Source organism: Leopardus geoffroyi, chromosome C3 (assembly GCF_018350155.1).
Source record: "Leopardus geoffroyi isolate Oge1 chromosome C3, O.geoffroyi_Oge1_pat1.0, whole genome shotgun sequence".
Taxonomy (NCBI): domain Eukaryota; kingdom Metazoa; phylum Chordata; class Mammalia; order Carnivora; family Felidae; genus Leopardus; species Leopardus geoffroyi.
The window spans coordinates 147,669,190-147,694,789 of record NC_059338.1 but is presented as its reverse complement, the minus strand read 5'-3'; the positions used below and the strand labels follow the sequence as shown (position 1 = coordinate 147,694,789).

Here is a 25,600-nt window from a genome sequence, read left to right as displayed (position 1 = left end):
GCGTCAGATTTGCATAAATGAGGTAACATATTACTAGTTCATTCCTCTTTCGTTAGAACCTTGTTCAGAAAGTTGAAATGACTTTTCCATTGGAACCTTGTTCAGAAAGTTGAAGGAGCCACATCTGTGAATCAGAACAGAACATTTTGTACAGCAAAATAAGAGAGAAATTTCAAACTAAAAAGTGATTTCATCATAAGGTTCAGATTTGGAAAATAACTTTGACACCTACTTACTATCTTTGAGTAGTTTCAAAATTTAGTCTCAAAAATTCTCTATTTTCAAAGACAAAGAATGAGAACAGAGAACCTTTTAAGTAACCATCAAATAAATCAAAAACATCAAAACTTGGCTCTGAACTTTCCAAGATCTGACAGGTTACAAAATTATTTAAATTTTAATAATATGAAAATTAACCTCAATTACTCTGGTGTCCCTTAATAGGAAGGGAAGGAGATTTTTTTTTTTTTTAATTGGATATATTCTATTAAATCTGATATTTGTGACTGGCCTGGTGTAATGTGTGGGAACAAGCTTCACCTGCCAACATATTTCCCACACATCTTTTAAAATATGAGGGTCAACGAGATCCGCAAAAGGAGTTTTCCACACAAGTAAGCTATTATTGCACTCCCCCCCACTTTTTTTTTAATTTTTAAACATTTATTTATTTTTGAGAGACAGAGAGAGACAGAGACGAGCAGGGGAGGGGCAGAGAGAGAGAGAGGGAGGGAGACACAGAATTTGAGGCAGGCTCCAGGCCCTGAGTTGTCAGCACAGAGCCCGACATGGGGCTTGAACCCATGAACTGGGAGATCATGACCCGAGCCAAAGTCAGACGCTCGACCGATGCAGCCACCCAGGCACCCCAATTTCATTCTCCCTTTAATGTGAATATCTGTGTGCCTCTCAAGATCTGAAAATCAGAAGGTTTTTCTGGTTGTTGTTTTTTGGTTTGTTTTTGATAAAATACTGTATCTACTCAGGTTAATTTTATTACAAATGATTAATGGATGGATGGGGCGCCTGGGTGGCTCAGTCGGTTAGGCGTCCGACTTCAGCTCAGGTCACGATCTCGCGGTCCGCGAGTTCGAGCCCTGCGTCAGGTTCTAGGCTGATGGCTCAGAGCCTGGAGCCTGCTTCCGATTCTGTGTCTCCCTCTCTCTCTGTCCCTCCCCCGTTCATGCTGTGTCTCTCTCTGTCTCAAAAATAAATAAATGTTAAAAAAAAAAATTAAAAATAAAAAAATAAAAAAAAAAAAAAAATGATTAATGGATGATATTTTAGAAACTGGTTTATTTAGTTGAGTTTCCCACCAAATATTGTAGAACCTATTGTGCCCTCAACATGAAATCCAGTAATAGCTGGGGGCGCCTGGGTGACTCAGTCGGTTAAGTGTCCGACTTCAGCTCAGGTCATGATCTCGCGGTTCGTGAGTTCAAGCCCCGCGTCAGGCTCTGTGCTGACAGATTGGAGCCAGCTTTAGATTCTGTGTCTCCTCTGCCCCTCTCCCACTCACACTCTGTCTCTCTCTCTCTCAAAAATAAACATTAAAAAAAGTTTTTAAAAAATCCAATACCTGAATTCTACACCAATTTTTTTCTAAAATATTCAACTTTTAGTGAAATTATTTTTCACAAATTGAGAACAGACTAATAGTCAATGAGACACGAAAGTATTTTAAAAGATTAATACGTAAAAATAAGTACAAAGAAAATGATGAAATGATTCAATCCTGTAACTGACAGTGTGTAAATAGTGTTTATTTAGATGCAGTAACAAATTTTGTAGTCACTGTGCTCTTTGTCTAGGCTATTTTTAAAGATGTTTAAAAATTCTTAACAAAACTTGCTCCACTAAATGTATGCCTCATTAGACTTATAAGCATTAACTACTAAGATTTATTTGTCAGATATGTAAGTCTACTCTGTCAGGTGCTGGCAGTGTAGTTGAACAGACAAGTGGTATTAAATTTTTAGGCAGGTTTAATCATCGGATGTTAATCAAAATCATTAAGCAAAAAGAAAGTGATTGTTTTTACAACTCTTAGAAATAACTTCTATGAGCTGGATGTAAAAATTTGAAGGAGAAAAAGATGCTTAGAGATCATCTTAACATATGGGATAATAATTCAAACACAAGGACATGTGAGTAATGCCTCCCATGTCCAAAAGCATTTCTTGGGAATTAAAGCATTAACAATTTCCATCTGAATGACTGTCACTGAATCTACTTTAGAACCACAGACCTATGCAAAATGAAGCTAAAATCCGAATGTATGACATCAATCAATGTATTCTTTAAAAAAATTTTTTTTACATTTATTCATTTTTAAGAGACAGAGAAAGACAGAGCACAAGCAGGGGAGGGGCAGACAGAGAGGGAGACACAGAATCCGAAGCAGGATCCAGGCTCCGAGCTGTCAGCACAGAGCCTGACGTGGGGCTTGAACTCACAAACCGTGAGATCACGACCTGAGCCGAAGTCAGACGCTTAACCGACTGAGCCACCCAGGTGGCCCACAATCAACGTATTCTTAAGAAATTAAGAAAACTGCAACGTCTCATTACCAGAATTTCAGGAAACTGAATGTCTTAAAAAACCTAATAGCTTTATAGACCACTGGTACATTATTAACACAAAAACTGATCCTTTCCTAATGCAGAATCTGTAATTACCACCAGAGAGAAGTTCTGTCTCTGGTTTTTCCATACTTGGGGAAGTAAAAATATCCAGGTCTAAGCAATTTAAAAAACTTTCAGTCAAGGGGTGCCTGGGTGGCTCATTTGGTTAAGCATCTGACTCTTGATTTTGGCTCAGGTCATGATCTCGAGGCTCGTAGGATCAAGCCCTGCATTGGGCTCCACTGGGCTCCGGGCTGACAGCCTCTCTCTCCTCCTCTCTCTGCCCCTCCCCCACATGCATTCATTCTCTCTCTCTCTCTCTCTCTCTCTCTCTCTGTCTCTCTCAAGAGAGATGAATAAACTTAAAAAAAAAAAGTTATAAAAAAAACTTTCAGTCAAGAAAAAATTGGTTGGATTCAGATTACCTATTTTCTTGGAAATATGAGGTCAAGTCACATGAACTCGCTAACCAGGAAAGACATCCATTATCTTACTAACTTTTTCGATAGGACCTCTATGCTGAAAATAAAATAATATTCAATCTTCACACAGGAGATGGGTCCTATGAGTATCTTTCCTCAAGAGGAAAAAGCTATCAAAATAGTTTATTAGCCTTCCTACATTTACCAAACGCCTTGGCATTCAGAGAACTGCTGCGAATACACAATTGAAATGAATGAAAAATGAGATGCAGAGAGAGATTTAAAGACAAAAGTCTCAGGTTTAGAGGAGGGAGGGCTGCTGAAGGCCTGCAGTTCCGGGGTAAAGAGAGAGGGGAACAGAAATAAATATCTACTGGCAACATTTAAGCCAAAAAGTATTAAAACAAAACACACTTGTGGTACTAAAACCCAAGAATGAAGGTACAGGAAATCAACGACATATTCTAAAACTAAAAGCTAAAAGCTAAAATTCTTCACTGAGCTCCACAGGCAAATCTTTGGGACCACAGCATTATGTTAAAAAATGTGTTTAAAATTTTAAAGTTCTTTAAATATTAGCAGAGGATTGCTGCAATGTGTATGTGTGCATGGATGGACGGAGAGATGGATGGATGGGTGGGTGGAGGGACGGATGGGTGATTAGGTAGGAAGGTGGATGGGTGGATGGATGGACAGACAGAAATACACAGAAGTTCAAAACATTTACTTACCATTCGCTACTCTGCAACAACAATTCTCTCAATTTGGCGGGGACAACAGGTGATTTTTGTTAAAGTCCAAGTAAGGAACAAGAGGAAAACGTTTTTGAAGCGAGAGTCCTTTAATAACTATACTCATTTCCAGAGAACAATAAAGACAGAAATTACAACCAGTACGGGTAACGGTAATCTTTTCCTTAGCTACAGAAAACACCTACTTTTATACAACTTCATGGGCAAACATGTCTAACGAAAATCAGCATTGGGAAAAGCTACACAACAGAAGAAAATCGCAAGGAAAACGACAAATTATTTGTTCCTGCCCCTAACTACTGAGATTCATACCCCAGGTGGAACGGAAAGGCAGGAGATTCTGAGGCAGGAGGGCAGGCTCAGCTCCGGGCAGCAGCGGTCTGAGGTTGCTCGGATTGGAGCTGTTTACCAAGATATTCCCTAAAACAGCAGGAATAAAAGGACAAGGTCAATTAGAATTTAAATGACAGAGAATCTCTTTCAAAATCGAAGCACGATATACAATGTCATCTATACTTCCTTTAATAACTACAAATTAGTAAAAGAGCTCCCGAAAACTAATCCTTTCCAGATTTGAAAGGTGCCCGTACTGTATGAATTTTATGCGCTCTGTTTACCATGCACAAGTCGTCACGCACGCCCGGTGGCTGTGCACACACTTACAAGGCGGTGCCTCCTTCCCCGTCTGGGTACGAGGCCTGTTTCCGAGCTCGGCCACATTCGCAATCTGCAAAGCTCAAAACCCACTGACGTATGACTCCATAGAAGTGTACCGATACACGAACAACAGATGTCCTCGTATTACTGAATACAAGTATCGACACCCGGGGGCGAAAATAACGTCAAGATTCACAACTTGTAGCACAGCTACTATCTCTGCACCAACATAGTCTAGAACCTTCACAGCGATGGTCACGCTGGGTCCTCAGAATCGCCACAGGAACAGAGAAGGAGTATTCTCATTTTACAGGGGGGCACTGCGGCTTAGGGCAGTGGTCGCTGAACTATTTAGATCACATTCTCCTTCAGGAAATGAGCTGAATCCACATCCGCAGCAGGTGTACATTTAGCTCTTCGTTACATGCAGGCATCACTGTTAATTCCAGGACAGAAACAATTTCTTTCCCACTTTCCTGTGAACGACGTGCCCAAACTGTTGTTTTTGAACAGAAGACATTTTGTAAAGAACATTTAAAAGAGTCCCTGCCATGAAGAGGAAACAGCATGAGTTTCGGAAAGAGGCCTGGGCCTACGCTCCGGCTGCACCCCCTCAGGGACGTGCTGGTTCCAGAGGCTGTGGGATGAGGGCGCCTGCTGGGGACGAGCCGCGGGCACGCACAGGCCTAGTGTCGTCTCCTCAGCCCATCGGCTGGCACCCAACGTCTCCCCGTCCAAGCACCTCCGGGAAACGACCTGCGGGGGCCACCAGCGTCTCCCAGCAAATGCGAGCCTGCCTTTCTCCACAGAGCTAGAGAGAGGGGAGAGAGGCGGGGTTTGCACAGTCACGGCCGCAGGCCACAGGCCGCTGTCACGGCCTTAGCCCAAAGCTAGCGGAGCTGCGAAGCAGGACTGAGAATGAGCAGCAGCATTCAGGGCATGGACCAGAGCGAGTTCTGCGGACCGGTGCAGGTAAGGTGTCAGGGACCCCCAGAAGTCTCACCAAGGTGAAGGAGGATTGAAAATACGACGGGCAGACTGAAACTTCCTACAGTGTCAAGACGGTTTATGTGCTTTTCTTATCCTCCCGTGAAAGTTCTCATCACTGACTTATCAACTCTGCGTGTCATATTAAGGCATATAACATATTCCCGTGTCCACCAGGAGCTACCCTGACACTACATGGACAATGGGGATCTTATGCTCAACCAACCATCAAGTCGGTAGTTCTAAGTCATGCAAGGGAAAAAGGGGAAACCACCTATACATTTCACTAGACAGGAAAAAAAGCAGGAGTTTATGGTCACTATCAACGGCGCCATTCTGGGGAGGCCTGTAAGTAGGAACCACGTATGACTGCATAAGTGGGCTGGGTTGTGTTGTGGGGGGAGGGAGAGATGAGGGGTACCATAGAATATTTATTACAAGATGTCCAGATCTTATGTATTTTCCTGCGTGTACCTAAGGAATTAAGCCTAAAATGAGGCACGCTTCATTGGGCCTTCGAATATTCCAATTCTAAAAGTGAGACTGTTTAGCGCAAAGGGTCAGCAGACTATGCCACCCCCAAATACGCCCCTTTGGGGGACTGATGATTTTGAGCTGTAGACACTTGAAAACAGCAAGTGCAGGGAGAGGCTTTCTCTGACCTCCCCTTATCTCCCTAAACACAGGTCCTCCAGAAGGAACTCAATTCTTCAGTCCCGTCCCCTGGAGTTTCAGCAACCAGGGAGGACGGACTCTTATCACAAGAGAACAGAAGTCCGTATCACACCCAGACAGACCCTGTCACAACCTATGATACTTTCCACTAATTCTTCCAACGGTCCATCCATCAATCACTTACTCTCCCTAAGAGGCCTAACCGCCCCCACACACACTCCTTTTTCCCTATTAAGACGCAATTTAATCCTAAATTTTAAAGCTATATCTTTAAGTTGCCCATTTTTCCTGGTGTCCCCCATGTGTACATGAGATATACATGTTAATCGACTGTTTTTCTCGTGTTAATCTGTTATTTATTACAGGGTCTCAGCTAAGAACTCAGAAAGGTAGAAGGGAAATTATTTTTCCTCCCCTCTGAGAGTGATTTCTTAGAAAACATTTTAAAAGTATACCTAAAGACACCATGCCAATTAGAGTAAGCTGTGGTTCTTTCAGTTAAAGACCAATGTGAAGGACCATGTTCTAAATGTAAGTTTCCAAGAGAAATGACACGAGGTCACATAGCAAAGCCTTCCGGAGTTCAGTGCTCTGAACTGCCAAGTGGCCGAAAGGGTCTGGCTGGATCTGGCCACACACGGAGGCTCCCGTCCGCTCCACCCCTTTCAGAGACATGAAGGGGGCTCCATTCCCATATCAGATTTAAATGATATTCAGGGGACAAGAGTGAACACTTGGAGGTGAAGAAGATAACGGATTTCTTCATAAAAAAGACATCACTGCATTAAGGGTCAGAGTCAGAGAGTAAACCGGCAAAGATGCGTTTTTTCTGGCAGAGAATTTAGAATCACGTCTGGGGCGCCTGGGCGACCCTGTAAGTCGAGCGTCGGAGGCTTGACTCCAGCTCCCCGCTCGTGGGACGGAGCCCCGTGTGGAGCCTGCTCATCCTCTCTCTCTCTACCCCTCCCCTGCTCGCAGCCTTGTGCTCTCTGGCTTCCTCCCAAACTAAATAAACTTAAAAACCACATACAAATAAATGAAAGCATGTCCAACCATGGCTCCACCCCAACGGTCTTCTGCTGCCTCGTTTCTCCTGGTCGAAGGCCTCTATTATGGATGGTATGCTCCACGGTACTCTCATTTTTGTCACATCCAAAGCGGCCCCGAGGCCGTCCACCTCAGTTGCCTGGAATGCAGAGGACTCAGGGCCTCCTTTGTGTCTGCTCACTAGGATTTATGCAATTTAAGACTTAGATGCAGGACAAGAACACATAAAGGGTTCAACTGAGAGCGTGCACATCAAAAACCCGGATGGAACTCTGAAAGCCTGAATTATAGGTCACAAAATGCCAAACGTCTAGCCGGAGAAGAGCCCAGATGGGACCCATGGAAAGAAGAATTCATCTCCCCCTCGGGCTTTCTTGAAATTGCGCTGTTTGCAGTGTGGCCCGTGAGTTGTGAAAATGCCAGAGAGAGCCGAACTGAGGCTCAACTGAAAAAGATACTAACTGCAGAAAAAGGACCTAACGTGCACAAAGCTTTGGAGAACATCTGTGGCTTGTAAAACGATACAGTCTATTTCCCTATGGCTACTGGTAACACGTAGCCAATTGAAATCTTCCCAAGGTTCACCCAAGCCTGCCTCTGAACTCCGTGTGGCCCCAGCCATAGCCCAGTCCAGGCACCAAGCGCCTGGGGCTGGAAACACAGAGCGGGTGGCTACACTCCACTCGTTGTTACCAGCCAACAGGGAAACCTGCTTGCCCGTGTGCCCACGCTATTCTCCTAGTTCACTGCACCCTGCGAGGCGAGTTACCTCCATTGACGGGGGAGGGAAAGGAGCCTCAGAAAACTTCCAATAACGTGCCTAGGGACAAAGTGCGCAAACGGCCTGGCCAGGGCTCAGATCCCTTTCTCTTCATGCTGTGAAGCTGACTGACGCCCAACCCAGTAAGAGCCCTAAAAAGGACAAAAAGCAGCCACTGTTCCTAATTTTACAGATTAGAAAGTACTAAGAGGATACACATAATTTCTTCAGATTAAGGTGCCATTACCGTCAGGCAAAAGGAAAAACAATTACAGATTTTACTTCAAGGGCTTGCAGTGTATCTATAACAAAAGATTCAAGAAGAATCATTGTAAATGAATTAATCTAAGTATTGAGTCATTCTGTACATGAAGATCGATACAAGAATAAAAATTCCACCTATAATTCACTCAGAAAGTGCCCAGTATGTACCAGAAATCCACAGGAGTTTGACGTTAAATCTTTGCTTTTACTACCTAGGAAGCAAAATCTGAGAAGTGTGATATTTTCTCCTCTTTAACTTCATCCACAACTTAAACCATTTGGGAGTCCAAATCTCTGAAACGGACAAAAGAAATGGTCTCAAGACCCACTCCCCTTTTTAAAAATCCAAGTACAAAACAGCTCACAAAAGAGATCATGTTGCATGCTGACGCTTGCTTAAGAGGGACCTGTTTCATTCTCTTGTCAATGACCATAAAAGGTCTGCACTTCGGCATCCATCGTAACACTGAAAAACTGTTTTCAGGTTCCTGAGAAGGAACCTGCCTGAAAGAGGCAGTCTGGAGAGGGCAGTCGTGTCTGGGCTCCCAGCTATGGGCAGCCGGGCACCGGGGGGCATCCCCTGGCATACGTGAACCCTTAGCAGAGAACGGCCTTCACCGTATTACAATGGAGTGTCAGACCTTCACTATATTTAGGGCTGTTTAAGCAAACATTTTTATTCTTTCTCTAAAACTGTAGTTACAAAGAAGGAAAAAAACATAGTTGAAGACACTGTGATATTCAACATGCTTTGCCACGGAAGGGGCGCCGGGGTGGCGCAGTCGGTTGGGCGGCCGACTTCAGCTCAGGTCACGATCTCACGGCCCGTGAGTTCGAGCCCCACGTCGGGCTCTGGGCTGACAGCTCAGAGCCTGGAGCCTGTTTCGGATTCTGTGTCTCCCTCTCTCTCTGCCCCTCCCCCGTTCATGCTCTGTCTCTCTCTGTCCCAAAAATAAATGAACGTTGAAAAAAAAAAAAAAAAAAAAAAAAGACTGGTCAATAAGGGGCGCCTGGGTGGCGCAGTCGGTTAAGCGTCCGACTTCAGCCAGGTCACGATCTCGCAGTCCGTGAGTTCGAGCCCCGCGTCGGGCTCTGGGCTGATGGCTCAGAGCCTGGAGCCTGTTTCGGATTCTGTGTCTCCCTCTCTCTCTGACCCTCCCCATTCATGCTCTGTCTCTCTCTGTCTCAAAAATAAAGAAATGTTAAAAAAAATTAAAAAAAAAATAAACACATGGCAACTTCATCTATATAATTTAGTGCCAGGAAAAAAGTGAATTTTCTCCTGAGAAACATCTTAATCTACGAAAACTACAATCACCCTTATTTTCCTTTTTCCCTTGGCTGCCAAAAAGCTTAGTAGAAAATCCACTGTTACTATCATTTGTGTATTGCTTTCTTTAGTCTCCTTTGGTGTATAAATTTTCATAATTAAAATGATAAAGGACCTAGAATTCTATATATCACATCTTTCTGTGAGTTTATTAGAATAATTATTAAACCTACAACTGAGTCATAATTGTATTTCTCTTAACTTTTGCCTATCCTGTCGGAAAACTAGTGGGTATAACATAAATCATAAATGAAATATCCTTCTCTGAATGTATGAAAACAGTTTTGTTTTTTTTTTTTGAAAATACGAACTTTATATTGGCTTGCAACACAGATTTCTATTTGGTAAAGAGACAAAATAAAATCTAAATATTCTGTACCAGCCTGTTGTAATTATTTTTTTAATGCCAGCTCACTACAGTTATAAGTTATTCATTCTCCCAGCTTTTTTTTTATTTTTATTTATTTATTTATTTATTTATTTATTTATTTATTTATTTCAACGTTTATTTATTTTTGGGACAGAGAGAGACAGAGCATGAACGGGGGAGGGGCAGAGAGAGAGGGAGACACAGAATCGGAAACAGGCTCCAGGCTCCGAGCCATCAGCCCAGAGCCCGACGCGGGGCTCGAACTCACGGACCGCGAGATCGTGACCCGGCTGAAGTCGGACGCTTAACTGACTGCACCACCCAGGCGCCCCTCATTCTCCCAGCTTTTATCATGATCGCACACAAAGCAAATTCCGTTTTTATGAATTGGTTTTCGTGTGTAACTACAGAACTATGTAAAAGTCACCGTGCCCTCTGCCCTCTGCATCTAATTTACACACTTAGAAACCCAGAAACAGGGTCAAATTCCAAACTTAAGAACATACAAACTGTTCCCACAATACTTTAAAAATCTCAACCTGGGAACAGTGATCTCCACAACACGTACCATTTCCCAGTGCCTGCTGTTTAGTACTAAGCACGGCCCTCACTGCTTGACATATATTTTATTTATTCTCCACGATAAGATTCATAAAAGCTACAGACGAGCCCCATGTTTATAGAAAATGAACTGGAGTTTAGCAATGAAAATGACATACTGTAATGTTAGGCTAACCAGTTATTGGCAGGAGGTGTTTGTACACAAGTCCGTCTGATTTACAAACTCAGAGTCTTCATTGCTATATAATACCGCCTCACGGTACACTATCCGACCTCCCACTAGCTGAGGACACGTTACTGTGTAGACGTGAGAATAAAAAGCTTAAGGACATCACAATGTGAGTCCTCAGCTTATGTCTCAAATGTATTTTCATGACCACTTGCCACTTCATTTTCTAATGGCATCTAACTTCAAAGATCAATAGAGTTGCAGTATCTCTAAAGAGGTCAGTGATTCTAAAAGTAGAATCTATTTATGTGAGTGCTGGCCCTAAGAAACAAAAATGTGCATTTTAAAAGCAACTGCCTTAGAGTCTATTATAAAAGCAATTTAGGCAAAATTTGCAGTGATGAAGTTATTTTTCACACAGGAATTCCAACAATCAAATCATTTAAACCAGCTATAAAATCTAAATAATCCAGAGTTTCTTTATCTCTAGCTTATTTTCAAGAATAGTCCCTCTTTACCTATTACCAGCAGCTTTATCATTAGATCAGCAGTATCTTACTTTCTCATTTTTCTAACAAATGGTCATGATATGCAACGCATCGAGCTCTCAAAACATCAGGAGTGGCAGCAGACACGCCTTTCATCTTTTTTTTTTTTTTTAACGTTTACTTATTTTTGAGAGCGAGCAAGCATGCGCAGGCGAGCAGGGGAGAGGCAGAGAGAGAAGGGGACAAGGGACCTGGAGAGGGCTTCGTGCTGAGAGTACAGAGAGCCCGATGCGGGCTCGAACTCAGAAACCGTGAGATCGTGACCTGAAAATCATGACCTCGTACCTTTTTTTTTTTTAAGGTTTGTTTTCCTAGGGGCGCCTGGGTGGCTCAGTCGGTTGAGCGTCCGACTTCCGCTCAGGTCATGCTCTCACAGTCCGTGGGTTCAAGCCCCGCGTCGGGGTCTGTGCTGACAGCTCGGAGCCTGGAGCCTGCTTCGTATTCCGTGTCCCCCTCTCTCTCTGCCCCTCGCCTGCTCACACTCTGTCTCCCTCTCTCTCAAAAATAAACAAAAAATTTAAAAAACTTTACGTATAAAGCTGCTATAACTCTCCCTGTGCAGGTCTTTGTAGGGACATGAGTTTTCAGCCCCTTTGGGTAAATACCAAGAGGCGCAACTGCTGGATCACATGGTAAGAAAATATTTCGTCTTCTGAGAAACCATCAAACGGTCTTCCAAAGTGGCTGCGCTGTTTTGCATCCCCACCAACACCACATGGGGGTTCCTGTCACTGCACACCCGGGCCAGCATGTGGTGTTGTCAACGTTCCAGATTTTGGCTAATCTGATAGGTGTGTAGTGGCATCTCATCTTTGTTGTAATTTGCATTTCCCTGATGACATAGGATGTGTAGCATCTTTTCATATGTTTATTTACCATCAGTGTATTTCCTTTGGTGAGGTGTCTACTAAGATCTTTGGCTCATTTATTTCTCAGGTTGTTTTCCTATTGTTGAGTCTTAAGAGTTCTTTGTACATTTCAGGTAACAGACGTGTCTTTTGCAAATATCTTCTCCCAGTCTGTGTCTCATCTTCTAATTCTCTTGACGTTTTTCACAGAGCATAAATTTTTAACTTACGTCCAACTTCTTGATTATTTCTTTCATTGCACCTGAAAAGGCATCACCGTGCCCAAGGTCATCTAGGTTTCCTCCTATATTATCTTCAAGGAGTTTTATAGTTTTGCGTTTTACATTCAGGTCTATGATTCATGTTGAGTTAATTTTTGTGAAGGGTGTAAGGTCTACGCCGGATTCATTTCTGCATGTGGATGTCTAGTTGGCCCGGTACCATATGCTGAAGAGACTATCTTTGCTCCACTGTATTGCCTTTGCTCCTTTGTCAAAGATCAGTTGACTATATTTGTGGGGGTCTATGTCTAGATTCTCTACTCCGTTCCATTGCCCTATTTGTCTATTTCACCAATACCACACTGTCTTGAATACTGTAGCTTTGTAGTTACGTCCTAAAGTCAAGTAACGTCAATCCTCTTGTCCTTCTCCTTCACTACTGTGTGGGCTATTCTAGGTCTTTTGTTCTGCATATAAGCTTTGGTATACGTTTGTTGATAGCCACAAGATAACTTGTTGGGATTTTAATTTGGGTTGCATTGACTCTACAGATCAAGTTGATTCTATTGATCAATCTATAGATCAAGCCCTTCGTAGAAGTCCCACAATCCTTGGTTATTCTGGGTTTTTCAGTCTTTGTTCTCTTTGCTTTTAGGTATTGGGGGTTTCTATTGATATTTCTTTGAGCTCAGAGATTCTCTCCTCAGCCACATCCAGTCTATCAATAAACCCATCAAAGGCATTCTTCATTTCCATCATAGTGTTTCTCAACTCCAGCATTTCTTTGTGGTTCTTTCTTAGGATTCCTATCTCTCTGCTTACATTATTCACCTGTTCTGGCATGCTATTGTATCCATTACAGTCCTTAGCACAGTAATCATAGCTGTTTAAAACTCGCAGTCTGATCATCTCAACATCACTGCCAGGCTGATCCTGATCCTTACTTTGTCTCTTCGAACTGTGCCTTTTGCCTTTTGGTATGCCTTGTCACATTTTCTTCAAAGTTGGACATGATGTACTAGGTGAAAAGAGCTCCTGTAAATAAGCCTTTGGTAATGTGGTGGTAAGGTGCAGGAAGGGGAAGCATTCTATCATCCTGTGATTAGATCTCGGTCTTTTAGTGAGCTATGGCCTCTGGACTGTGAAGTTCACAAGCGTTTCTCAAGGTTTCTTCTACCCCCTTGGGTGGGACAGGATGGCCAGAGTGAGCTACACAGAGCTGGTTACCTCCCTTCCCCAGGCCAGCTGGACACTGATAATATCCCAGCAGGTAAGGCTCTAGTTAGCCAGTTTCCCTTGAGGGTAGGCCTTATTAAGTACAAAGTGCGCTGGCGTATTTTGAGATGGTTCCCTTTCCTCTGCCCTTGCCAAAAGCCTGAGGGGACTTTTCTCAGATATTTACTGTGGGATCCTGGTCTAGCTTTTGAAGATAAACCTCACTGTATGGTAAGGACTCACTATGACTGGGTCTCCCTGGGGTTTTTAACTCTCAGACTTGTCCACATTGAAATTCAGCAGAGCCCAGGTTTTCCTACCCAGGTGCTGGCTCTCTCACTGGTTTCTGCTTACAGGTCTGCCCCAGTATGCCTAAACTCCCTGTGCGTGCCTCTCTGTCTCTCCAATCTTGGGAGCTGCCGTTAGCCCTATGTCCTCCCCTCTCCTATGGATTCAAAAAGAGTTGTTGATTTTTCAGTCTGTTGAGCTCTTTACTTGTTGTCAGGATGCAGTGGGACCTTCCAAGCTCCTTCATGCAGAAACCACAAACCAGAAGTCATCCTAAATGACCACATCACATACAAATCTAGTTATGCACCACGCAGTGTGGGAGAAACGTCTGTGTTGTTACAAGGACTTTTAAGAAGAAAATTTATTTTATATTAGTTATGAAAAGTATATAAGCCAAGTCCATATTTAAGGCTTATTACAGACTCCTTTGTCTTGAATTATATTTGGAATATTAAGACTTTTAAGTGCATGAGAGTAGACAGAACGTCAATTTACCTTCTTCAAGTACTAGGTCAGTGCCTGGCATATTCTAAGATGTCAGTAATTGCTGAATGAAAAGTAGCTGGAGAATCCTACACTACAGGAAAGTTAGACCCCGAAAGAGAATGCCTTTTTCTCCTAACAAGAAATGTTCTGAAACACCAGATGAGACAAAGAGGCCAGCAATTAAACCTACCAAATACTTCATAATCTAAACCAGTTCATTACTAGCAGAATGCTCAAAATTTAAAATTATTTTAAATTGCAAATTAGAGTCTCCTTATAATACAAGGCTCAACTAAATCCACAGTAAAGAAACAGTATTTTAGAAGGCAAATTCAACATTTTAATGATATGTAGTGGAAAGTGTATTAAATTAGCTTTATAATTAAGCTTAAAAGATCTCCTAAGCCTACAGAATTATTCTTTAGAGAACCATTTCTCCGTAACATATGCAGAGACTAAAATAAACCAAAACATGTGGGCTAGTTGTTCCTCCAATGTGAATTTATAATCACCGGAAATGAATGGATCTTAGAGCTATGTAGAGCATCAAGTGGATGATGGAAATTTGGAATACAGCATGCAAGGACATAAGAGGTTTTTGGTTTGCTTGTCTCGTTCTGTTTTGTAACTAAGACCATCAACCATAAACCTTGGGGGGGGGGGTCACTGGCCTCCTCCCTCTTATATTCCCCTCACATCCAACTTATCTCCAGGTTTCACAGATTCTCTTCTCTCCAACCCCTGACCCTGCCTCTCTTTATGGACAGCCTCATAACCTACCGCCTGGCTTGAATCTGCAGTCTCCTCACTGGTGTTTTTCCCTCCAGGCTCCAAACCCACCAGCCCCCATTGTCTCTAAAATGGTCTTCCTAAAATGACACTGCAATTATTTTTACTAATCTCTGTAGTTTTCCACAGTCTTCAGGAAGGAGTTCAAACCTAGCACAGCAAAGATGGTTGTCATGACCCGGCCACTATGATGTCTCCAACCGTATTTTCAGCTTCATAACCAGACTCCAGCTGTCCAGAACCAGTGGTAATTCCCCCAATGGGTCAGGATCTCTCTAACCTCAATATATGTGCATACATAACTCTCTCACTGGAATCTTCCCACCCTCTCCCTACTCTCCCCCTCCCCTTCTCTGGTTACTGTCTCCTAATCTGCCAAGAGCTCCTATATCCCTTCCCAGGCCTGGACTGGGCCCACTCTCCACATGGCCATATAGCCCTTCCCCACAGTGTTACGGTGAAGCATGTGCTCCTCACACTCTGCTACAGGAGTGGCATTAAATTACTTCCTGTTTGATGAACAGTCTAGCTTTCCTCCCAAAAAGTAACCACTAAAGTTAGCTTTGTTCAAATTTGGAAGTCCAATATACATCTTTTAAGTACATGATGAATGGAGTTGCCAATCATCATCATCAACCTTCACTGCCAAAACTTAGTTTTGAAATTAAGATACATTTCATTTAAATAAAACCTATAATTGGCTATTTGTTCAGCTAATAAATCAGTTAACAGTAGTATAACTATTTTACTGGTTTTAGTTCATAAACATTTCAAACATCAAAACATCAAAAGCACTGGCAATTCCTGTGCCATAAAAATGACCAAATATCAGCTTTCAAGGGATTACAAATAATTTTTCTAAAACTCTTAAAAGGAAGAAGGGATTTTAAGAGAACATGAACCCCAAACATAATCACAGCCTCCTCAATTATCTATGCCAGTGGAGGTAGGTCATATGGGTCCCAAAACAACAGTCAAAATCAATGCAAATACTGATAATTTCATACATAAGATCATATAGCAAATTTAACTTCTGGAAGAGAAACTTCTACTCAGTCTCCAGTATCCTTTTTCTCTCCTTCTTCCTCAATAATAGAACCGCTGAACTTTATAGTAGGACATGTGATTTTAGTCAAGCCTTCATTTTCCAGTTCCTTTGTAGCCGCATAACTGAGTACTGGCCAACAGGGAGTTGCTGCTGTTGGAGAAGTCGTTGTTGTATGGAGAAGTGCTAGGGGGCACATTCCAGGAGGCTTTCAGTTGCTTGGTCCATCCACCCCTCCCCCCCACTGTCATGAGGACGAGGGCTACACCCTAGGAATGGCAGCATCCTGAGCTGGAAGAAGACAGGATCCCTTCACACTTACAGTTCAGCACTGTCTACCCCCATCCTTTCACGAGACACTGTTCAGAACAAACATCTGTTGTGTCTCAACCATTGTTATTTTGGGTGTGTTACATCATTAGTAGAACCTATGCTTCCATTATGTCTCCTCTTGAAAAAAACCCTCAGTATCTACACTAGATATGAGATATGCACTGGCTTTAACACAAGGGTATGTGACTAGCTCAATTAGCCCAGCATGTAAGATATGCTAACAGTTAACCTACAAACTTAAATAAATCCAGACAGAGGGCAGAACTCAAATTTTTTCCAAATACTGAAATTCTGAAACCTTCCTCAATGTCTTGCTTCAGTATGTGGCAGTCTCCGTCACCATCTCAACCTGACAGCTCAGCATTTAAGTACTGCCCTTTCTAATTCTCACCCATGCAGAGAGGAGCAGAAAGGCTGACTGGGATGTCAAGCCAGAACTAACAAAATTAGGTTTAACAACCAACAAGACAGAAAACCTTGAGCACCTCGGAAAACAGCAAATTGTGACCATGTAACACTATCATCTATTCCAACCGAGAAACTAGCACATTATTCAAGACTAGTTAAGCAAAGAGACAGGAGAGCAGAAAACAAAAACAGCTGGGAAGCATGATATTGTGAACAATCTGGTCTGAAGAGCATTAACCACTGATAAGAAATCATTTAGCGGAGAAAACACAAGGTGAAATTTTTCATTAGCAAAATGCAGAGTAAATCAAAATTCTGTTTTAAACATTTCGGCCCACAACTTATACTCAAAACTATGCCAAAAATCATTCAAGAAAAAAAAAAAAAGAGTACTCTGATAGCTGTCTATTTTCTAGTGTTATGCTGCAAACACAAACACTTTGGATAGTAAATATTCTGTTTCCACAGGCAAACCTATACATTTGCTTTTATATTTAATAATCCATCTATATGCCAATAATTTATCATATTTGCTAAATACGATCATTTATTTCACATGATAATAAGGTAAAATAATTTCTCCTAGTAATTTTCTCCAAATTGGGTGTGCCATGTTTTTGTCCTAAAGCTTCAAATGAACAATTCATTTCAGGAAACTGGTCTCTATTTGTCACAATATAAAAAGTCTATTCTTACAGCCCCCATTTTTTAAGTATATATTTAATATTATAAATCCAAGGTAATTTTTTTTTATTTCTACAGAGACAACAAATCAATAAGGTTATAGTAAACCGTGACTACCAAATTGTGAATAGATATTATTCTACCATGCTACCCAGAGGAACTTCAGAATATTATTTGGAGAACAAAGGCCCAAACAACGAACATATTCTGCTATCATCCAACAAATAACTGCTGTCTACTTGAAATCCTAAAGCTCCAAAACCAATAATAAGAGAAGTATGAGAAACATTACTTCAAAGCGACTATAAGTGAAAAAAAGATATTTTAAAAATGTATGCTGATAAATGATAAAATACAAAACATATATAGTTACTTGGGGGAATTAAAAACAGGTCTTGAGGGGCGCCTGGGTGGCGCAGTCGGTTAAGCGTCCGACTTCAGCCAGGTCACGATCTCGCGGTCCGTGAGTTCGAGCCCCGCGTCGGGCTCTGGGCTGATGGCTCGGAGCCTGGAGCCTGTTTCCGATTCTGTGTCTCCCTCTCTCTCTGCCCCTCCCCCGTTCATGCTCTGTCTCTCTCTGTCCCAAAAATAAATAAACGTTGAAAAAAAAAAGTTTAAAAAAAAAAACAAAAAAAAACCAGGTCTTGAAATGGACAGGTTAAAAATAATTACTTGTAAAAATACTTTTTTAATTTTTTTAATGTTTATTATTTATTTTAGAGAGAGAGAAAGAGAGAGTAAGAGAGTGAGAGCGAGAGCAGGAGAAGACTGGAAAGAGGGAAACAGAGAATCCCAAGTAGGCTCTGCACAGCGAGCACAGAGCCCAACACGGGGCCCGAACTCAGGAACTGTGAGATCATGACATGTGCCGAAATCAAGAGTCGGACGCTCAACTGACTGAGCCACTCAGGCACCCCAACTATTTGTAAAAAACTTTTAATGGATATTTAATATAGGTTTTTAAACTACCCTATTTAATATAAGTTATATAATTCATTTTCTTGACTTTGCCATTAAATGGGCACAACAAACAAAATGGTTAACCAAAAGAGGAAATCACCCACGTGACTTAAGAAGCCAAGATACCTCAAAAGAAGCAAACAGTGTTAATTTAGTCTTTAAAATTTGAAGGCTGTGATGAGAGCTATATTTACCTTATTAAAATATTTATAACCCTCGGAGCACCTGGGTGGCTCAGTTGGTTAAGCAACCGACTTCGGCTCAGGTCACGATCTCACAGTCCGTGAGTTCAAGCCCCACGTCCGGCTCTGTGCTGACAGCTCAGAGCCTGGAGCCTGTTTCGGATTCTGTGTCTCCCTCTCTCTCTGCCCCTCCCCTGCTTGCGTTCTGTCTCCCTCTCTTTCTCAAAAATAAATAAACGTTAAAAAATTAAGAAAAAATACTTATAACCCATATCCAGTCTACTACTATAAAGATATGGGAAGATGCCCTTTCAGTAGCAACAGACTCATCACCCTAAAATCCCATCAAGTCGGGAAATGAGGATGAAAAGGAGTCTCTTTTCACCATCAAAGAGCCAGAGGCAGCAGACAGAGATCAAACAAAGCAAGAAAAAGGCGAAGGTCAGGGAATCAACCTCCTGGGACTGATCCACAAGTTCCTGTGTGTAGGAAAGAAGCATCTGACTGCTGGGTAAGATCTACACACTACCAACCTTCCTGCACAAAAGCCAGGGTGTGGAAGGAACGAAAGGAAAGAAAATTGCTTTAATTAATTCAGTCAGCAAACACAACTCGTCCCCAAGCATTGAGGAAGCAACAGAGACAAAACAGCAAGGAGCTGGAGGGGGCGGGCAGTGATCGATACTGACACTGACCATGAAAACAGGCGGAGAGGAGACAGAAGGTGAGCTAGTGGTACGGCAGTGTCACCTGAACACCAAAGCAAAGCGCTACCAGATGTCTGGTTAGGAGGTGCCCTATTGTGCAGGTGTAATGGGAGAGAACACACTCATGGGGCCCCCAAGTACGCTCTACTCAGTAGCACGACAGAGTGACAACAAACTTGGAATCTGGAGTTACACAGGCGCATATTCAAATCTAACTCCCATAAATGGGAAAACTTGGGCAGTCACGTAACCATCCTTATGCTCTGGACTTCATATCTATAAAACCGAGAACAGTAATGTCCATCTTGCAGAGAGATGTGTGAAGACTTAAAAGATAATGTCCTTCCGGCTACTGCCTCAAAAATGTTAATTCTCCTCCATCTGTTATCTATACAGCACACCCAATAACTGACAACAGTGTGGAATACTTTGAGCGCTTTTAAAGACTTGCATTGCTTCCAGGGGTGGGGTGGGGGGCGCGCACCCGGGTGGCTCAGTTGGTTGAGCACCTGACTTTTGATTTAGGCTCAGGTCATGATCCAGAGTCGTGGAACGGAGCCCCACGTCAGGCTCCGTGCTGAGTGTGGAGCCTGCTTAAGATTCTCTCTCTCTCTCTCTCTCTCTCTCTCTCTCACACACACACACACACACACACACACACACACAGGGCGCCTGGGTGGCTCAGTTGGTGAAACATCCGACTTCGGCTCAGGTCATGATCTCACGGTTTATGAGTTTGAGCCTCACAACAGGCTCTCCACTGCCAGCACAGAGCCCGCTTTAGATCTTCTGTCCTCCCCCCCGTATGCCCCTCCCCCTCTGTATGTCCCTCCCCCCTGTATGCCCCTCCCCCGTTTGCACACTCACTCGCTCTCTCATGTAAACATTAAAAAGTATACATTTCTCTCTCTCTCTCTCCCCCTCCGCCCCTCTGCCCTGCTCACACACTCTGTCTCTAAAACAAAAACTAAAAAGAGTGGCACTGCTTCCTAACCAGCACCTCGCCACACCCTCCAATTCAAAAGTCTGGAAATAAAAAGTTAAATCTTTAGCAATGGGGAAAACATGCATTCGGCACAAACCGGATACCTACACTCCCCAATTAACACTTCAATAAAGATTTATTTGCTAAACAGGCTCCCACGAGAGTTTTAATCTCATCCTGAGAGGGGCCATCGGAAGGGAGGTCTGACAATGCCCACCGAGTTACCTTTCCAAGTAACGACTCCACCCTGCCTCTTCAGGGCCCTCCCTTCGTCACTTTCTCCCCCTCGAACTCCCTTCTGACTGCATTTAGAACGTTTTTAGGCTAATGCAAATGATGACAACAAACAGCCGATGTCTACCTCAGGCCCCCACTGAGCACTGTCCTCCCGCCTCCCTCTCCTAAAGAACCCTCTAGAGGGAACAACCACCGTGACTTTCCTTACTTCTTCACCATCCCTGGGGCAATCTGCCTGTTGGAGGCCACCAAGAGCCCCCGCCCTGGGCTCCAGAGGTCTTCCTGCAGCCGCATCCAAGGGAACTATCTACTCCTCCTCTTCCTGGTCCCCTCGGCCGTGTTTTACACCGCCCACCCCTGACTCCATCCTGCTTGAAATACACTCTCTTCCATTTGCTTCCCTAACGCACGTGTTTCTGGTTTTCTCCTAATCCTGTAGCCATTTCTCCTTAGAATCTTTCACCCACCCCCACCCTCGTGTAAAATTCTACTCCTCTTCTGTCATTCCCTTATTATTTTCGTCTCATTCTCTAACAGTGGTTCTTACCCTCCTCTTTATCACAGACCCCTCTGCAGATTTGATGAAGCGTGGACTCTCCCCACAGACAACACTTCTACATGTTCTGGCATCCAACTGCAGAGAGCTAACCGAAACACCTCCTAGGTGAAGAGGTCCGGCTCTACACACGCTTTTGGGGGGTAATCTCATCTACTGCCGCGACTCAACCCCTTGTCTCCTGATTACTCAGCTCTATCACTCTAGCTCCCATCTTGCTCTGGAACTCCAAACCTGTATTTCTACCTTTTGGACTTCTTCTTGGATGTAACGCAGAGACATCAAACTCACGGAGCCACAAAAAAGAACTCCTCGCTGCCATTCGAATCCTGTTCTTTCTTTGTCAGGTGAGGAAGAGACAAGTGGCCAAGGAACACGCCCAGCAGGAAGCAAGGGATTCGGCAGAGGCACCCTGCGCCAGCTCGCTGTAGAAAACTCAACTGGAGGGTTAGCTGGCAACCGAGGGGCAACCCCGACAGGACCCTGGGCGGAAAAGCCAGTCTACAGAAAATAACGAAGCAGGCAGCTGCAGCCGGGAGAAACCGTGTGGCCACAAGGAAGGGGAGGTGGAAAATGTTGTGGCTTTGCTTCCTGCCAGCTTTCCGGTTCCCGGTTTCGGTGAAACTGTGTGACTTCCCCCATCGTGGGGTTCTGTGAGCTACGCTGACATCCTTCTAAGAGAGTTTCTTAGATTTAAGCTGGCTTAAGTAGGTTTTTATTGACTGCAAACAAACCATGCCTGGTGAAGTAAAGCACACACAGAAGTTCAGATCTTAGTGTATGAAGATCTCTCACTAGTATACTAGCACCAATCACGTTCCTGTTATGCTCTGGCAGAACCTTCTAGTGGCTTATTTGTTTCTACAATTTTATCACTGATACTACTTCTTGGGCAGCTTCTATTTAAACATGCGGCTTCTACTGATAGTCTACAAAAACACTGCGAAGATTTTTTATTGCCATCTAAGTATAAATGTTTACCACCCTTCAATTTTATCAAAAATATAAGTTAACAATAATTAGGACACATATTCTTACCTAAAAGAACTTATAGTTCAAAGAAAAATAGCAAAATTGTCGCAGGTTGTCAGAACATGATAAACTGGATATATTTGATTCTGAACACACAGAATATGCAAAAGGTATCTTAGAAGATAGGTATGTATACACATGTATACACACGTATACACACATACATAAACATGAAATTCTCTTATGTGGGCAAAAAAAATTAGAAAAATGGAAAAGTAGTCTCAAAATTATACTTTCCTAACATTACGAACACACTAACCATGAACACATAACCACTCACCAAATTAAGACATCTCATTCATTTATATGAAACAGATATCTGTTTTCTAAATACCTTATGAGTAAACCTTCTTAAAACTATTAATGTTGCAGAACACTCACTCTTGGTGTGCCACATAAAACCTCTATTACTAATGTCTGATGAAAGGCGTGGTTTGGAGATATTGTTTCAATGGCTTTATAATGCTATCATAAAAACACTCAAGAAGAGATCAAAGATATGTCATTTTCAGAAAATAATAACTGAGATAGGAAGCTGATACCAAGTCACAATCCTCTGAAGCTCACTACGTGCAATGAAACTTATCAAACAGTAGCTGGATGCTAGAAGGAAAGGAGCACTGGAGGTAAGACAAAATCCTCCTGGCTCAGGAGTTCCGGCACGTCAAGTGCCTGGCCCTTCCCCCCTCCTCCCCCTCCTCCTCCCCCTCCCCCTCTCCCTCCCCCGCCTCCTCCCCCTCCTCCTCCTCCGGTGGCCGGTACCACCCACATGAGATCCTTCACTGACTGTTAGGTTATTTCTTCTGCAGATTCAGTTTCCTACACACTGGTGAGTACAGAGTGCTGCCTCCAAAGGCATTACACCTATAAAAACTAGAATCCCAGGGGCCCCTGGGTGGCTCAGTTGGTTAAGTGTCTGACTTGGCTCAGGTCATGATCTCGTGTTTCGTGAGTTTGAGCCCCGCATCGGGCTCTGTGCTGATGGCTCGGAGCCTGGAGCCTGCTTCAAGTTCTGCATCTCCCTCTCTCTCTGCCCTTCCCCTGCTCATGCTCTGTCTCTCTCTCTCTCTCTTTCTCAAAAATAAACATTAAAAAAATAAAATAAAATCCCAAAAGGTATTTTGCAATCATTTACAGTAATAATTGATTCCTGCAAGAAACACGACTGGATGCTAAAAATGAGTGAAAGTTTGTTGGTAAACACAACCAGTGCTTGCCGTCTCCAAGTACCTCCGCACAGATGACTTACTAATGACTAAGGGGAAAGAAGTCCATTACAGCAGAGAACCCTACTACCACTTCAGGTGACAACTGCCACCGCTAATAATAGGGTTATGATTAGACCCACTCAAGAGCTTCCTGATAAAGACCCTGAGAAGAACATAACATCACCTCTGTGGTGTTCCTGCCAAAATGCATCCCCTGAAGCTAATCGGGAAGCAAACGAAGACAAACTGAAAGTGAGGAACATTCTACACAGCAGCTGGCCTGTAGGCTTTAAAAATACCGCTGCTGAAAAGGACAAAGAAACACCGAAGCACTGTTCTGTTTCAATGAGACGAAAGAGACTCAGTAACAAAATGCAGCGTATGGTCCTGGACTGGACACAATGTATTTGCTACGGACACCAGTGTGAACAGTGGACGGGGCAGTGTGAGCTGTGGGGACAGCAGCGTGTCACTGTGCTACGGTGACAGGAGAAAGCCAGTTCCTGGGAGTCAGGTGCTGAAGTATTTGGGGCCACAGGCTCATAATGTCTGCCCCTTACTCTCAAACAGTTGAGAGAGAGAGGGAGGGAGGGAGGGAGGGGGAGAGGGAGGGAGGGAGGGAGAAACACACCAATGCAGCAAAACGTCCACAAGTGGCAAAACCGGGTGAAACACGCAGAGGTTCGTTGTTCTGCTCCTGCAACTTTTCACTACATTCTTTCCAATTAAAAAGTCACAAAAAAGAAAGAAAAGAAAGCGTTGGTTCCTTTCCTACCTGCCTTCTCCTCTGCCACCAGAAGGGTGGGAACCACATCCCGAAGCCACAGAGCAGGAAGCTGAGCGCTGCCAGGGCCGTCGGGACCTCGTGAGCCGCTGTACCAGCTCGGGACTTGCCAACAAGTACGGTTCACGGCACGTGAGGCTAAGCCCCTTGCGCCAGAAAGAGAAGCCGAGAAGGAGTAACAGCGGTGTTCGCATGACCGTGGCTGTGCTGAGTCTCCCTGAAATGCTAAGGCCAGGCGCGCGACTTCAGAGGTGGCCTTGAGCCACAGGTCAGGCCCTCCAGGCCCCCGATTTCCGTCCCGGGGACCCCGCTGGGGCCTCCCACGCCAGGGTGTCTCTTTACGAGTCCTCCCTACGCTGCAGCCTCAGCTTCGCCAACTGACTCCGTCGTCACCCTCAGGCTTACCCCAGGCGTCGCCTCCTCAGGAGACGACCCCGCGAAGGCCCGGGAGGATGAGGCACGGTCCCCAGGCTCCTGTGACACGCGCTCACGCCTCCGTCACAGCCCTCGTGGCACCGCACTGAACCCGTGTGCGGTGCCAGGGTTTTCTACTTCGCATCTATCCCAGCACATATTCGCTCATCTAACAGGCATCTCGTCCACGCCTGAGTTGGAGACGAGAGTAACGGTTACAGGGATACCAGCAAAGACCCCTCCACTGGACAAGTAACTGGCCACACAGAGAACGAACGGCACGGTGTAACCAAATGCTAAAAGGTTTTCTGGGCTGCGCGGCAAGGTGGGGAACGCCGTCCTCCAAAACACCATTTTCGCTCAGGCATCTGCCAATACCTGCCCTTAAGGAAAGTGGGGCAAGAATCTTCTGAAGGTACAGAGAAGTCCAGGGACACGTGCTAGAGCTTTGACGGTGTGTAGGGGTAAGAAACCTGATCTTTTGGGACCACCTCTGAGCCCTGTACTGACACTTTGGTAGCTTTTCACTGAACTCGCTTTTAAAAATACAAGTAAGGACTGGTGATGAACATTATTTAATTCATATGAGGGTTAGATATATTAGTAGGGACCCAATGCATCACTGCGTAATTCTTTTAAAACGCAAATTTAATAAAGTGTAGGGCGCCCGGGTGGCTCAGTGGGTTAAGTGTCCGACTTCGGCTCAGGTCATGGTCTCACGATTCGTGAGTTGGAGCCCCACATCAGGCTCTGTGCTGACAGCTCGGAGCCTGGAACCTGCTTCGGATTCTGTGTCTCCCTCTCTCTCTGCCCCTCCCCCACTCATGCGCTGTCTCTGTCTCAAAAATAAATAAAACATTAAAATTTCTTTGAATTAAAAAAAAATGTAATTGGGGAGAGTGGGGGATGGGCATTGAGGAGGGCACCTTTTGGGATGAGCACTGGGTGTTGTATGGAAACCAATTTGACAATAAATTTCATATATTGAAAAAAAAATTTAAAAAAATTAAAAAAAAAATTAAAAATGTAATTAAAGGATATTTACATCT

General features: G+C 43.7%; 1 protein-coding gene across 3 annotated transcripts in view; it reads right to left on the bottom strand.

Annotated features, from left to right (window-relative positions):
- Window positions 1-3,868: 3,868 nt before the first annotated feature.
- ATP6V1H (ATPase H+ transporting V1 subunit H) overlaps window positions 3,869-25,600 on the bottom strand; it is a 108,253-nt gene continuing 86,521 nt past the window's right edge. For all 3 annotated transcript variants that reach the window (XM_045455315.1, XM_045455317.1, XM_045455316.1), the window contains one exon: window positions 3,869-4,218. In XM_045455315.1, the coding sequence (XP_045311271.1) occupies window positions 4,158-4,218 (61 nt within the window). In that variant the 3' untranslated portion in view covers window positions 3,869-4,157. The remainder of the gene's footprint in view (window positions 4,219-25,600) is intronic.